General features: G+C 43.0%; 1 protein-coding gene across 1 annotated transcript in view; it reads left to right on the forward strand.

The window, feature by feature from the left end:
• LOC148891416 (insulin receptor-like) overlaps window positions 1–16,771 on the forward strand; it is a 36,608-nt gene extending 19,837 nt beyond the window's left edge. The window contains exons 3-4 of the mRNA XM_089009168.1: window positions 9,724–10,059; window positions 16,632–16,771. Coding sequence (XP_088865294.1) covers window positions 9,724–10,059; window positions 16,632–16,636 — 341 coding nt within the window. The 3' untranslated portion in view covers window positions 16,637–16,771. The remainder of the gene's footprint in view (window positions 1–9,723; window positions 10,060–16,631) is intronic.
• Window positions 16,772–17,310: the final 539 nt, after the last annotated feature.

Here is a 17,310-nt window from a genome sequence, read left to right on the forward strand (position 1 = left end):
ACTTTCCTTCCGCGGCTGAGTCGCGCTCATCCTTTGGTCAAAGTGGCGCACTGTGACTCTGGCGAGCGACGCTGATTAGATTTTAGCTGGAGTCACCTGCGTGAACATGTGCCACGTCAAGAGTGACCGCCGCTGGCTGATGTTGCGATACGGTCTCGTTGACTGTTCTTGTGATCACTGCTCGCCATAACGCTTATTGAGTTTTCTTACGTCCTACTTATTCGGTCGGCAACTTCAGCCGATGTTCATTTGGACAACGTGACTATGTCAATCCTTTACATCTCAGCTTTAACGCACCAATACATTTCCTTGTCCATTAAATGTATAAATCCCCTTTCTGAGTTATTGGATTGGATATGCCTTTATTAGTCTCACAGTGGAGAAATTTACATTTCACAGCAGCAAAGTGATGAAAGGAATAAAAGTAGGAAAACAAAATACATGAGCTGCTGGAAAGGCAGCCACTCTCGCGGCGCCGTCTTGAAGTCAAAATAACAAAAAAAAAACCTAAATAACAAATAATATGACAGCATAGAGACAATATGACAAAACAAAGACACAGAGAGACATTCATTCTTCAGGACTTGCTGTACCCTCTTTGTGATGACATGAAGCAGTTATAGATGAAAGAGGAGAGGATCAAAGCGTATTTCTATGAAGCTCCTTTTTAAAAATAATTATTTAGTATTTTTTTTTATTCATGAAAATAACTTTGGACACAAAATTTATAGTCATTTTCAGATATTTAATCAATTTTGTCGACTGATTTCATCAAATCCAAATCTGATGCCGTCACAAAATCTCAAACTTCCCGGCCGATGCTTTGAGTAATGTTAACTGTCAAACGTACGAGTTGTGCTTCAATTTATTTGGTAAGTGGAGTTGTTTATTTACACACAGTCGAAGAGGTCACTTTTTTGGGGGGGATGGTGAATGTCTTACCGCATTTAAATGTTTTTTTCAATTTTATATACAGTGAACCCTCGTTTATCGCGGGAGATACGGTCCAAAAATAGCTCACGATAGGTGAAATGCGCGAAGTACAATGTTTTTTTTACACAATTCAAAACTGTATGTACTGCAGAATGAAACAAAAAATAAAACCTCTTTTTTAATAGTTAAAAGACTGTGTTGTTAAACAATATTTTGCTCCTGCGCCTATTCGTCCTGACTCCGCTGCACTGTAGCGTCTTTTTCGACTGAAGGAGTATTTCTCCAAGAGAAGAACATTGTTGTCGGTAGTTGTTGGCACTCTTGTATGGACAAGATGAGAGTTTTCCATGTTCGGACACTGTGCAAGGCAAAGCGTATAAATCACACACTGCGTGATAGACATAGCTTGTGCGTGAGGTTGCGTATTGTTTGGTGTTGGCTGCTTGGAGACAGAGGAAGAGACCCGGCATGGCGTGTATATGAAGCCATCCGTCACTCTTCAGAGGAAGGAATTGCAAGGCCAACGGTCACCGGGGCGGATAAAGTCACTTGAAATGGCCGCCGTACTCGGCGAGGCCTCTTGCTCCCACGCGAAGCTCCCGCCAATCTCCTGACTGGCGCCACCACGTTTCCTTCACTCCGGATGATCGTAGTCATCCGAGTGTTCATACTGATTGTTTCCCGTCTTTGTTGCACCTTTCCCACTGGGGGGTTATTAACGGACGTGAGAGCCGGCTAGTGGAACCTGATATTATTTTTATGACGGATCTAGATGAAAAGTTAGATGCCCACTCAGGGAGGGATTTGAGGTTTATGTCAACGTTTGAGCAATTTGAGGTGGATTTTGTGACCTCAAGAACGATTTGAGAAAATGGGCTTTCACTCATGGCGCTTTTGTTGGCCTATGAGGCACTTCAAGTCCCCATGCACTGACTGATGACGCAGAATCAGGTGTAACTGCTGGCTCATTCTCTTGTGTACTTGGGGATCGAACCCATGTCACGTTCCGGTTACCGACCAATCGGTGGCACTGTCAGCCACACCTGCAGCTGCATAGGTGTTGGTTGTTTTAATCAGTGGCAGTTAAAAGGTTCCCGGCACAGCCATTCCATGTCGGGTCATTGTTTCTTTCACCCTGTCTGGTTTGTTTCATCTTGTCATATTTTTACTGATGGTTTTATTTGATACAGTGATACCTTGGCTTACGAACTTAATTGGTTCCCAGACAGTGTGCAAGGCGAAAAGTGTGTATCCCAAAAATTAATTTCCCATAGGAAACCATTTAAATGAGAATAATCCGTTCCCAGGTCCCCATAAAACATACTTTTCTACTTTCTAATTTAAAGAAATAAACTATACTGTATGATAAAGTCGTTTTAACCTTTGTGATGGTCGTTGATAGCTTGATGGAATGGAGTGGCCGCTTTCATCAGCATTAAACACTTGATGAGGAAAGTAACCTTCTTTCACCATCTTGAGGAATGATCCTTTGTAGGTGCTTTCTCTGTGATAATTTTATCTAGTTCCTCATCAATTGTGTTCTGTTTAGCTAGTTTGCAGTCTACACTCTGTCTTTGAACTATCAAAGTTGAAACTCTCTCATTGTTGTCTGCCTATCTCTTTAATGTTTAAACCCCCCACCCCCTCACTGCTGCGTTTTTGACCAATTACGTGGCTTTACCTGAAGACTGGGGGCGGGAATAGAGGACAAAAAACAGTCGGCTGCCACTTTGTTGTTAGAAGAGTGGGCTCGTTCGCGAACGCCACATCAGCCAAGGTAAAATTTTCATAAATGTAACATTTGTAAACCGAAAAGTTTGTAAACCAAGGGGTTCCTAAACCGAGGTATCGCTGTACTTTGGACTTTTTCTGTTCTGATGACTTTATTTTAATACAATTTGTCAAATACACATTGCTCCACCCCTCTGCCTCCTTTTTTGGGGTCCACCACCATCACAACCTTGCAAACCATGACAACCCACAACTGCTGGGTTAGGAGACGACCAATCCACCAATATTTGGTTTGAACTGATGTCTTGCAGTGTTGCAGATAAAGATATGCAATAAGGTTGGATTGAATTGACCCCTTTTGATGAACAAAATATTTGAAAATATGTATCTTTGGAAGCTCTCAGTCGTACAGGAGTGGTCCAACGACGAAAAAGTTTCTTCAGCCGTCATCTGTACTTCTTTGAAGGTTTCGCTCCTCATCCGAAAAGCATCGTCAGCGAACTAATATTGTGCTGGTCGCTCTGGCCCTCTATCACAATTTTAGTTCGCTGACGAAGCTTTTCGGATTGAGGAGCGACACCTCCGACACCTTCAAAAAAGTACAGATGACGGCTGAAGAAACCTTTTCATTGATTGGATAATATGTGAAATATTCTCCAAGCAATTTTTTTTCTTGTCTATGACGCACTCCGCGGCTAATTCGGGAGACCACGTTCCATTGTTCTTGGAAAATACACCAATTTTGTTCCCCCCGTCGGTAAACTGCAGTTGAAATTGAGGATGAGTGCGCCATGTCGGGCAAAAACCAAACCCGCCCAACCGAATCGGTACATATGAGTATTTTGAAGTGCATGGTGTCACTCTCTTCAATGTGCATCTCTATTCTCTTCACCTCGATTCAACCCTGCACGCACGTGCGCACATAGCGTGAGTGTTTCCTTTGAGCTGACTACACCGCTCTGGCACTCGCCAGGAGCTGCACCCTGCGAACTCTTCGCCGTACTGCTACTGAAGCCAGTCTGGCGGAATCCCGGATATTTCAGGCATCCGGCAACAAGCTTTCAGAATCAGAATCATCTTTAGTGGCCAAGTATGTAGAACACACAAGGAATTTGTCTCCGGTAGAGCACGCTGCACTAGTATCATCATTTAAAAAAATTGCAGAGGCACTATACAATTATATTTTGGTTACCGTTTAGAGACTTAATGGCGAACTTGTTTAAATGTCTGCTGGATTTGGTGCGCCTGATGGGAGTATTTGGAATAGGTGGTGGGCAGGGTGCAAAGGGTCCAGTCGGATTTTCTGTGCCCTTGTCTTGGTTCTTGCAGTATGTATTCTCTGTGTTTGTGGAACAATCCGTGTTTCATTAATCAGAATCATCTATATTGGCCAAGTATGTAGAACACACAAGGAATTTGTCTCCGGTAGAACACGCTGCACTAGTATCATCATAAAAAAATGGCAAAGAGTCACTATACAGTTATATTTTGGTTACCGTTTAGAGAGTTAACGGCTAGGGCAAAGAAGCTGTTTAAATGTCTGGATGCTGGATTTCGTGTGCATGGATCAGTAGCCCCTGCCTGAAGAAAGTTTCTGGAAAAGGTGGTGGGGAGGCTACGGAGGGTCGAGTAGGATTTTCCACGCTCTTGTCTTGGTTCTTGCACTGTGCAAGTCCTCGAGCCAATTATTTTTTTTCTGCCATCCTAACTGTCCGTTGAAGTCAGATTTTGTCCATTTTTGTGGCGGCCCCGTACCACTCTTTTTCACTACAATAGTCACTCTTTTAGTCGTCACTGATACCAATGGACCAATACCTCTAGTGCCGTATTTTTCGCACTGTAAGGCACACTTAAAAACATTCCATTTTCTCAAAAATCAACAGGGTCTTGGAGAAGGATCAACGTTCTGGCTTCTTGGACATAGTACCTCTACTTACGAACATCTCTTCATGCAAATTTTCACGTTTTGAAATGACGCAACAGGAAAATATTGCCCGACGGGAGTATTTGGAAAAGGTGGTGGGCAGGGTACAAAGGGTCCAGTCTAATTTTCTGTGCCCTTGTCTTGGTTCCTACAGTATTTATTCTCTATGTGTGTGCGCACAATCCGTGTTTCATTCAAAACCTACCGTTATGCTATTGGATTATTTTAAATATTTGGTGTGTCGTCAGGATTCAATGTCGTTTGGATTGTCAATGTCAACATTGACAATCCAAATTGCTTTGCTCTTCCCACGTTTTGATTGACCACGAGGCGATAAGGTTGGATTTAATTGACCCCTTTTGATGAACAAATTTTCTAAAATATTGGAAAATATGCATCAGTCGTATATACGAGTTAAGACGCATCTGCCATCTTGTGCGTCATTTGCCTGTCGAGCAGGAGGCCTTAATTACCGATCACCGCTACGTGTGTTTGTCATTTCATTCCTGTCACGGACAAACTGCATATCCGGCTTTCAGGTGGCGATGACAACAACAGCGCCCTTCAAAATGAAAAATGTCGACCCTCCTCCTCCCCGTGTTGTTTTTCTTTTCTCGATTAGTGGCGAGCGGAGCCCGCTAATCAAATTGTTTACCTGTTCTCCCCACCCCGCAGCCCCCGCCGTTTTCTGAATCCGAACACATGATGAGCAAGATGAACCAAGAATAAGAAAACAAAATAGATTATTCTTATTAGAATGAGTCACTTTTTTCCCTATCATTTCTGAATGTGCGGAACTTAGTCAGCCGAACGCATTCTTAGCATGTTTGTCCAATGTTGTCGTGGATGATTTGAATTCTCGCACGTCTTGCATGTTTATCATTGAAAGATGTCACAAGTGAATATTTCAACCGACTAAGAAAAAGTTCCAATTCAAATTTGCCTTTATTTTTGGGGATAAGATGGAGGCCAAAAAAAATCACAACAGACCATGTTACATACCATATACACACACCGTTGTATAAGGCGCACCGGAACATAAGGCACACCCCCAATGAATAGTGTATTGTCAAAATGTTTCCATATATATGAATGAATGAATATTTTTTAGATATATATTACAAGATGTAAAGATGTTAATAAACGCAATATATTTACTAAAACAGAAAAAAAATCAACAGAATTAGTATCAGTAAAAAGTATATATATATATATATATATTTTTTTTAATTACGCACAAAATCATCCAGCCAATGATGACCAAGTGGGCATTTCATTATTACGGTATTTTTCGGTGTGTAAGGCGCACCCCCAATGAATGGTGTCTTCTCAAAAATGTCCCACATATAAGGCACACCAGAGTATAACGAGCACCTTCAATGAATGAAGAGGTGGAACACATGAATGGAATTTCAGTAAACTTTAATGATTTGATGTGTGAGGAAATTGATATGAACTCGGTCACTCAATGAAAATAAAACGAAAAGTAAAATTAGAACTAGCTTGCTAGCTAGTTAACAAGCCAATATCGGCCAAAGCAAAACTCCTCTCACATTATTACTGCTTGTAAACATGCTAGCTTACAGTTATGGCCACGTTGTTCATTGGCGTAGCATCTTTTCCTGTGTAAACTGTCATCTATTTGTAGTCATACCAATTTCGAGTAGTCGCATGACTCCACGTTTCAAACAAAAGGCAAGTAGACGACTGCTGTTTATTTACTTTCGTGTTCATTCAAACCTGCAGTTGACCGTTTTAGCAAACATTAACCTCTGTTATTGATCGTCCTTCTCTGATGTCAATTACGCCTGTCTCTGCCGTGTACTCTAAAAATCTTTTGTTGATCCAACAACAACTAATTTTATGTTCTTGGGCTGCGTTTGCAGTTGGATCTGGAATATACGTTCCAGGTGTGATGAGCGACGATTCCATTCACTTCGTGGACGGACTGTATATCATTTTTAGTACACGCGGTACTGTTTTAATGACTTCCATATTTGAAATTCAAACAACCCGTTCCCAAAAAGGATCAACGTTATAGCATCGACAGTCAAGCCGATTAACTAATTTGAGTTTACTTGCAAATCAGAGTAGGCGTCAGACATCTTAATGAAGTTATTAACAAATCGGCTTATGGGTTGCGAACGCGATGAAAGCGACTCGACACCTGAGATGTTGTTGGCTTCTTCCTATCCTAAAGAATTTCTAGAATGTGCTTCTGAGTCAAAAGTTTGACCCACGGGGCCATTTTTGTATTCAGCCACGGTGCTGGAGTGAGTTTTTTTTGTCTGCGACAATAAAATTCATGTGAAGCGGTTGGAGTATATTTCAGCTTGTATAGTAAAATTTTTACAACCTTCCTACTTTTGCCCTCCTACTGACCACCCACCATCTGAAAGGGCTTGAAAGTGTTAAAGCTGGGGGGGGGGGGGGGGGGCGTCTTCCTCAAAGATGGGAGAGAAGCCATTTGAATGGCTAGCTTACGCAGCTAGCCAACACATTGGCTAAGGCCGAGGGTGGTACTTGCGCAGCCGCGACTCTCCGACATGGATCCTGCGGGATCAGGAGTGCGATGCGGCGTTAATCCATGCGTGCGTTTGCGCAGAAAGCAACGCTGAAGGACAAGTTTTGGAAAACCAAATTGGGGGCTTCACCTAAAAGGCAAGATATGTTAGCGACTTAGCGAAGAGGTTCTTATTTCACAATGTTTTCCCTCTCACACGATGCCCCCCCGCAACCCCCTCTTCACATTCCCCCTCTCTTTGCCATTCTCACATAGCTACCCCCCCTGCCCCATTTCCATACACATGCTTCTTTCAGAGGTAAAGAAAGAACCTTGGGAATTGGGAGGCGATAGGCAGTGTCAATGTTGAATAGAGCGGACACCACAAACCACGCGCAAACATAAAAAAAATCATTAAACCCTCGAAACGCGCTAGTACCTGAAGAAAAACCACACACAAACTCCATACGAGAAGGCTTCAGCCGAGATTCCGACGCCAAACCTCAGTCACAACCGTGCGGATGTGCTAACCACGACGACCTCAAAGCTGACCATTGTAAATTCAGACACATTAAAAACCGCCACTTGACCGGGCCCTGTGGTTAAACCCCTGCTACAAATAGCATGTGGATGAGAAACTGATTTTAACCCCCCCTCCCCGCCCCTCCGGATTTTTTTAATTACCCTGACGAACACTGTACTCTTCTGCAACGCGATGGTCCAGTACTCACGTGCTACAAGCTCAGAACATTTAGATCACTTGCTAGTCGACGCAGGAAAAAAAATCTCAAACAACTCGGCTCCTTGCTACGCAGGGGTTTTCACATTTTGTACAGGGACATGAAGAAGAAGCACACTCTTGCATTTTTCGGTTCCGAAGACCCCCCACATTCACACCCTAACCCCCCTTTCTCAATCCAAAGCATAAGTAGGGTCGGTGCATTTTATTTTGGGCAGGCCTTTACCTCAAAGAACCTTTTGTACTTGTCCTCACATTTACACTTGGATAATAGTACACACACAGGGGGGGGCTTCACACCCAATCTAATGTTATATAACAGGCGTATTATGACAAACACACACATATGCGGACGCGTGCATAAACAGTGGTCTTGCGTCATGCTGTCATGCTTGGTGTCCTTCAAAGTCCCAAAAACTCGCCGGCCTCGTATGTTAACCTGCCACGTCTACTATTCGATTTTGCCGTTGCCGCGCTTGGTTCATGCACGCGGATCCCCCCCCCATCCTCCCCAAGTCGCCGTTCACGAAGGCACACGTTTTTGTTGTTGTCGGTTCTTGAGTCAGCCGTCGCGCATTAGTTTCGTATTACAAAAGTGTCTCGCTTGCAAAACACGTCAACCGTCGCTCGTGTTTACTTCCCGCCGGTCGACGATTGTCCTTCCTCATTAGAATGTGTCTGCTGTTGAGCCATAGCACCCCCCACCCCCCTCAGACACTCTCCGGCCCCCTGCTGTTTATATACAATAACAATTACTGTTAGCATACAGCGAGATGATTATCTCGGCTGCTGACTGGCTTGCTGAGGGATTTCACTCTACCTGATGAGCATTTTTATGGAACAGTAAAGCTACATGAACCTCTTTATTACTCCTGCGTGTGTCAAATCCCGCCTGGAATCATGTCTCCAGATTGTGCTGTCAAGTTCCCCCCCCCCCCCCCCCCCCCCCCCCCCCCCCCCTGTCCCAAAAAAATGGCAGAATGACGGCTGGTATGTCGAAAAAGGTCCTTTGCTGGGTCACTTGTATCTCAAGTCTGGACAGGAATGTGGAATGCCATGATTGTGACAGCACAAATTTGCTGTAACATTCTACAATTTGCCTGCTTCTGTGGAAAAGATGAACAAAAAAGCATTTTTTACCCTCTAGCATTTTTGCAGGATTGATGTGTCTCCCCATCGTCTCGGTCCTGATGTTATAACTCTGTCTGAAAAAAACTGCACCTTTGTAGGATGACGGGGGTGTCACGTAAAAAAATATTTATCCAAAGGAACCCGATTGATGAAAGAAAAAAAAGAGCAACTCTTTAAGAGCCGTCGTTAAAATAACACACTGGAACGCATTTGCACCCAAAGTGAACCCATGAATAAACAAAGATAACGCCACTTTCCATATGCCTTTGAGGGTACTTATATTCTTAAATGATGAACGTTACTTTCCAACCCAGATTAAATCTCCTTTGATCCACCTCCAGAAACACCCAAGAAATGACCGCTTTCGTTTTCACCCTCTTGACCACAGGTGTCAAAGTCAAGGCCCGCGGGCCAAATCCGGCCCGCCACATCATTTTTTTTCGGCCCGCGAAAGCAAATCAAACTTGTTAAATTCCATGATGATTGCTAAAATCTGAGCCCACAATTTCATATTTTTGGATGTCAACCACAATAAAAGTCATTATTCTTGACTTCAGATTTGAAAACGAGTTATTCATTAATTTGCTGTGTGCTCTACATGTAATATTTGAAGGGATTTAAACATTCTAGTGGGTTCCCCAAATTCATAACGGCCCTCGAGAGGAAACCATAACAACAATGTGTCCCGCGGCAAAAAATCACTTTGCCACCCCTGCTCTTGACCATCCTGACCTTCTTTTGTCCCCCCCCCCCCTACCAAAGTGTGTCCCGTCCACTGCAAACACCGCGCCTGCACCGGGACCAGCAGTGCTGCCACGAGCAGTGCCTCGGCGGCTGCTTGGAGCCCCACTCGGCAGCCCACTGCGTGGCTTGCAGGGGCCTCCGGCACCAGGACGGATGCGTGGAGCGCTGCCCCGAAGGCCACTACACCTTCAAGGGCTGGCGCTGCGTCTCCTTCTCCTTCTGCCAGGACCTCAATGACAGGTGCAAGCGGGAGAAGGAGCGTAACCAGAGCCCAGAGTGTCATGAGTACGTCATCCACAACGGCGCCTGCATCCCGGAGTGTCCCTCCGGCTATACCACTGTCAACTCCTCGGCGTAAGTTCACCCAACTTTGCATGACTGAAAAAAGGTATAAATAATATATATATATATATATATATATATATATATATATATATATATATATATATATATATATATATATATATATATATATACACACACAGTAAAGTCTCGTTATATCGATATTCAAGGGAGTCCGAAAAAATATCGATATAACCGGGACTATCGATATATCCGACCCTGTTTGCATGTAATTTTCTCCATGCGTGCATAGAAACAGTATCGATATAACCGGGACTATCGATATATCCGATATCGATATAACGAGACTTTACTGTATATATATATATATATATATATATATATATATATATATATATATATATATATATATATATATATATATATATACAACTACAAAATATAATATAGAAATATATAAATGTTTTCCATATATCAGGCACACCGCATTATAAGGCGCTACAGTAGGTTTCGCACGACTTCTTCTACAGGCGGAAATGGAGTCGGTGGATGTTGACAGTAGTTGCGAGACCTGTTATGGCTCAATATTACCTCACATATAAGGCGCACCTGTGTCCTTGAGTTTTGAAAGGTGCTTATACATGAAATGTATTATTATTATTATTAATATTATTATTATAATTATTACAAGGCGCAGGGTCATCTTTTTAAAAAAAATCAAGGCTTTTGGGTGAGCCTTATACTCCGGGAAATACGGTAATTGACACTTTTAGTCAAGGTGCTCTTATCCTCCATTTGCAGAATCTCAATTGAATCCCTGCATGACTGCAGATATATTCCTGACGTTATTGGATTGTTACGCTCAAGGATGAATTTGAATGTTACATTTTGTAAAAGCCAGTATTTTTCCGCACCCCCGAGCCAAGTGGCTCTTCTTTATAAACTGCCACGGTGGGAGATATGAGCCAAAGAATTTTCCCCATTTTAAAGGGCAACTGACACCTCCGGACAAGTTGTGTCCATAATTTGTAAAATGGCTTCAAATGACTTCTACTGAGCGTATTTTACAAAGATTCCACCGCATATAGCTATATTTTATGTTTTAAGACTTGCGCTGAATATTCCGGAAGTCTTGTTATTGAGTTGGTGACGAGTCCGTACGTGACGTCACTGAAGGAACGCCGCTAACCGAAAAAAGGATACATTGTAGCAGTCCTTCCATCACGTCAATGCATTTTGCTCTACTTGTTTGTTCTGAAAACTTCGTGTTGCACCAAAAATAGGCAGAAGAGGGCGACAAAGCTCCGTGTAAGGAATTAATCGGCCTGTGGAAACGGGCTGATTAATTCCTTACACGGAGCTTTGTTGCCATTTTCTGCCTCTTTTTTAGTGCTACACCCCCCCCCCCCCCTTACTGCCTCAAAATGGCACAGAATAAATTCTTTAATCGATTGCAAACATGTATGCTTTTCTCTTCAGAACTATTTGAATCATATTCATAACTGGATGAGTAACAAGAAAGCATATTCTCTGAATCTGAAGCCATTGTTTTGATTCTCCAGCAAGGCAAGACGTCTTGGGGTGACGCCACGAACAAGGCGGCGGGACCTTCTGAAACTGGCCACTTCCGGGTTAATTTTTTTTTGTAGATTTTGGACACTTTAAGTCATTTTTATTGTTGTTTTGCATTTGACTAAAAATATCATACTGCGTGTTTTGGGTATTTTAGATGCTATAAAACGTTTTTCTGATGTCAGGAAACAAAAAAGTGATGTCGGTTGTCCTTTAAGGTCACGTCAGCCAAAGCAGTGACAAGATGGTGCCTGTGTAGACAAGAATTTTGGAAAATTGCAGGGTGGACATTGCCAACTTAGTCAGTGTTGGCGTTGTTGATTCCAACAACATCGGTGGGGAAGAAGGTGGGAAGGTTGACTTGTTGTCCCCCCCATACCCCATCCCATTCAGTGTCGGACGAATTTGGTCCAGACTGGGCTGAATGAACTGAAATAGAGTTCAAGTGTACTCAACAACACAAGAAAGCAGACTACTGTGTTGATGTTTTGAGCAACCTGTAAATATTTCCCATTTTCTTACCGAGCTGAATTCAGTCCCTGGGTGTTGTCTTGCTACATAAGTGTCTCGGGGACTCAGACGTGAAGTGTTTTACCCTTTCCTCCACTTGACTCCATTTCCAGTTTTTGTGATCCTTATCTCTCTGGCTTCCCACTCTTGGTTGAGGATTTCTATACATACGCTGACCTCCGGACAACCTTCTTCACTTGCTCCTCGTCAGCCTCGCGGACCTCATCGGGGGAACTTGCATATTTTTGGCCTGCCAGTCGGCGTGAACTCCCAACATTATTATCTTCTTTCATCGGAAAATAAGAGTGGATTCTTAAATTACATGGGTCTGGAGTTATCTGAGCTTGAAATGGGGGCAGCTGGACAAAAGGAAATGCTGCCAACTCGTGGGAGGGCGAAACATTGCCACAGGTCTGACCAGTGCTTGATCGGCACCCTACGCAAGAAAAACTAAAACCCAAACAAATTCGGGAATGGCACTCCACGTCGGAATAGCACTCCACTTTTTTTTTTGCCACAGTTCTAACCGGCGCTTTATTGGCAACCCTCCCGCAAGTAAACCAAAACCTGAACAAATTCGGGAATGGCGCTCCACGTCATATTTTCAATTCCCAAATAAATTCGGGAATGGCAGTGAATGATTCTGATATGAACACAAAGAGTGAAGCAACACATGTAGACGGACAATTCTAGAAAAACTCACAGGCATATGTTCTTTATCCTCTCACCAAAAAATAACAAATATTGGATTGGATTGGATTGGATATGCCTTTATTAGTCTCACAGTGGAGAAATTTACATTTCACAGCAGCAAAGTGATGAAAGGAATGAAAGTAGAAAAACAAAATACATGAGCTGCTGGAAAGGCAGCCACTCTCGCGGCGCCATCTTGAAGTCAAAATAACAAAAAAAAAAAACTAAATAACAAATATGACAGCATAGAGACAATATGACAGAACAAAGACACAGAGACATTCATTCTTAAGGACTTGCTGTACCCTCTTTGTGATGACATGAAGCAGTTCTAGATGAAAGAGGAGAGGATCAAAGCGTCTTTCCACCAGTGGATCAGGGACATCATGGTGGAATGTGCACGTCGACTACAAGCTAAATGTTGAAAGCAAACACGCAGCTGTAGCATCCATTGACGAAAAGAGATTGTCTCACATCTCCTGTTCCACATAAATCTGCTTCAATTCCAAGCCGCAAAAGTTCCACATACGCATCGGCGCTCTGCGCTGACGCTCCTTTCTTCTTATTGCGGGTTCCTCAAGCCATGCATCCATCCAGCCGCAGACTGCCAACAGCACTGACCTTCCACTGAACAAAGCGGGGCTGTGAAGATGCTGCCCATTACAGGCGCAAAAAAGCACAATGGCCCCTGTGGTGTCCAGCGATGGCAGTCGAATGGCTCCGACATTCCTCCCATTCAAAAACAGTACTGGCATATTCATGCTGCCGAAAAGGCGCAACCGCTCAGCACAGTCTCCTCCTTGATGAATGTCGTGGTCAAAAATGCTGAAAAACAATCCGTATCCGTTCCACACGATGCACAACAACACAAAAGTGACAAAACAAAACACAAAACAAGACAAAAACAACCAAAAAAAGCAAGGCTCATGAGAGCACTTGCTGAGGCTGCCTACTCGGGCGCCATCTTGGACTTCACACAATATCACAGCGTCGGACTGAATCACTTATAGTCATAGTGGAATTCTTCTTTTACTTTTTTTGTACCGCAAAACATTCATTTTATTCTATTTTATTGCCAATAGCACTCTCTCTTTAGTATAATATTGAGTTCTACTTTTCCATATTGGAAAAAAAAAAAAATAAACACACCACAGGAAAGAAAATAGAGTCGCTGAAACGGAATGTCTCTTATACAGTCGCTTCGGGAACATAAACGTGCGTGCTCGGAACATTTAATCAATTTATTTTGGAACACTATAATTTACTATTTTAGTTTTTCGGCCATCACGATCACGTCCTGTGACAATAACGTCCCGCCATGCTTGCTGTTGCGCTTTGAGTTTGCCGCATTTGCCTCCAACTGAACCCTTATTGCGTTGTCGCATATCAACAGATTTGAACCCCCCCCCCCCCCCCCCCCCCCCCCACACACATGCGCCAACCAGCACCGCTTCCGTCGCAGCTCAAGTCTCACCGGCGCTCAGAATAAACGTTACGCTCAACGCTCCAAGTGCACACGTGGCAGAGAGAATGAGGTCAATGTTGATTGTTAACTCAAAGATGGCTCCCCCTGCTGAAAGCCGCATACTTGGCCATGTTGCTCCTATCAGCCTGACTCTTTTTTTAAGTGCCAGTTTCCTTGATTGCTCGATCGCTACCTCGTATATCAGATTGGGCGAGCGACGATAAATGGCGAGGAATTTGGGTCTTCACCTCGTCACGTTGGCGGAGTTTGTCTGCACCGTTTCAGTCCATCCTTTTTATGTATTTTTTTTTTTTTTTACAGTTGCTTCTGTGCTCCGCCAAACAAAACATTTCCGTCATCATCAAACCGCCAGACCAAAATAATTCAGTACCGATCACAGCGATGACCGTAACTTGCATCACTAAGGTCTAATCCTCGATTTAATCACAACCTTAATCACTCTGGTCACTCCCTCCCCCCGTATCTGTTGAGTGAATCCGTTCCTGGTTTACTTTTTATAATATGCTCATCACCACCGCGTTATGAATGATGGGATTGCGGCGATGGATTTATCAGAGAAATAATTTCACGTGGCAGACACACACAGCTCTTGTGCGATATGAAAGCCAAATAAATGACATCTGGTGGTTTGTTTACACCAGGTTCAGGCGAAAGATAAAAATGGCACTATTTTTGTTAGCCTCCGTTTGTGTAGGCTCTCAGTCATACAGGAGTGGTCCATCAATGAAAAGGTTTCTTCATCATCTGTAGAGTTACCAGCACAACTTTAGTTGGCTGACGATGCTCTTTGGATGAGGAGCGAAACGTCCGACACCTTCCAAGAAGTACAGATGACTGCTGAATAAACCTTTTTATCAATATTTTTGTTAGCGTGCACTTATAGTCACCATTTTTTGTCCAAAAGTCAGTTGTAGTCACTTTCGCGGGGATGCGGTGGGTGTTGGAGGAGTGCTGAAATGTCACACAAACACATTTAGCAGTGGTAACATTTATTCGCTAATGGCTTTTATATTTCTCTCAGGGTGCAGATACAAGCCTCTCTTGTTAGCGTCAACGCTAATGTTCTCATTCTTTGCTGTTTGTCTAAACTTTGCCTTCCCTACAAAACGATCAGACGGTGTTTATTGCAAGGTAAACACACAGATGGGTCGTAGTTGTAAACCTTGATAGCATAAGGAAACCATATTTAGTCACCTTTAAGGCATGTTCGATGTTAACTCATTCGCTTCCATTCAAGAATTTATACAGGAATTGAAAAGTGTGACATGGAGCGCCATTCCCGAATTTGTTTGGATTTTCCTTTTTCTTACGGGGGTGCCGATAAAGCCCGAGTCAGACCTCGAGCAATATTTTTTCCTCCCACAATATAGCAGCATTTGCCTTTTGTCCATGTTCGCGCTTTGCTACAGCTTCAACTGTTGTTAAAGCGCTATATAAATCAATATATATGTATTGTATTGTACAGTAAAGTCTCGTTATATCGATATCGGATATATCGATAGTCCCGGTTATATCGATACTATTTCTATGCACGCACGGAGAAAATTACATGCAAACAGGGTCGGATATATCGATATTCCCGGTTATATCGATATTTTTTCGGACTCCCTTGAATATCGATATAACGAGACTTTACTGTATTTTGTACAGCCGCCCCCATTTCAAGCTCAGATAACTCCAGACCATTATAACTTAGTAATTAACTTTTTTTCTGATGAAAGAACAGAGTTTAAGGTTTCTTATGCTGAATTGAATGTTTATATATAGTCCTAAAATTCAATATTCTACAATGAGTGAAAATGACAAAAACCCTGGCACTGGAATGGACACATTTTTGCACATCGCCGGGCAGTGAATGAGTTAAGGATTAACTAGTTTTCAAATTTGAAGTAAAAAATGATGACTGTTATTGTGGTTTACCTGGGACAATTTGAAATTTTGGTTTGTACTTTAGTGACCATTATGAAATTTCACAAGTTTGATTTACTTTTGTGGGCTGAATAAAATGATGTGGCGGGCCAGATTTGGCCCCTGGGCCTTGACTTTGACACCTCTGCTCTAAACCATTTCTTGGTAGTAGTCTGGCAGTGAATGAATTTCTCCCAAACAATTCAGAAGGAAAGGTAACATTGCGGGATGGTAACGTACCTCCTGGAAAGTGAAGTTTAAAACAAAATAAATTGATGATAAAAAAATCTGATTTACAATAAAAATGGGCAGAATAAAAGATGTCTGGCATCTCACCCAAAATATAGACGAGGACCCGCCCAACATCGGGAAATGATACCATGTCTAATGGAACACAATATTGTATATTTTTTTTCCCTCACAGGAGTAAAATATTTGTTTTTTGACTGCACAGGCTGAACTGTACCCCATGTGCCGGGCTCTGCCCCAAGGTGTGCATGGGTCTGAAAATCGTGGACTCGGTCACGGCAGCGCAGGCGCTGAGGGGCTGCACCATCCTCAACGGCAGCCTAGTCATCAACCTGCGCGGAGGAAGTAAGGACCCCAAAATCACCACCACCTTTAAGTCTAACCGGGCAACATGACAAAGTGTGGGCTGTTTATTTATTTATTTATTGATATGGCGAATGGGGCAATCATGGCCAGTCATAGACCATAATCAGTCAGGACAATAGAAGTAATCAGTTTAGTCTCAGGCAATAGTCCTCTGCTCCCCCAACCTTAGAGCAGGGACCTATCAAAGCAGAGGTCTGGCCCTGCCACCTCTGGACATTAGGGATATATATAAAGGGCCAGAGCCACCAGCAAAATTTAGTATGCTTCTTGGATGAGGAGCGAAACCTCCGACACCTTCAAAAAAGTACTTCTGAAAAAAACCTTTTAATCATCCATGGACCACTACAGTATGACTGAGACCTTACACCAACATATGTATTTGTTTGTTTATTTACTTATTGTTTTTGCATCAGACAACATAGCAGCAGAGCTGGAGGCCAGCCTGGGCCAATTGGAGGAGATCACCGGCTACCTGACGGTGCGGCGCTCCTACGCCCTGGTTTCGCTGTCCTTTTTCC

Source organism: Hippocampus bargibanti, linkage group LG11 (genome assembly GCF_051943395.1).
Source record: "Hippocampus bargibanti isolate YZ-2025 linkage group LG11, ASM5194339v1, whole genome shotgun sequence".
NCBI classification, from domain to species: Eukaryota; Metazoa; Chordata; class Actinopteri; order Syngnathiformes; family Syngnathidae; genus Hippocampus; species Hippocampus bargibanti.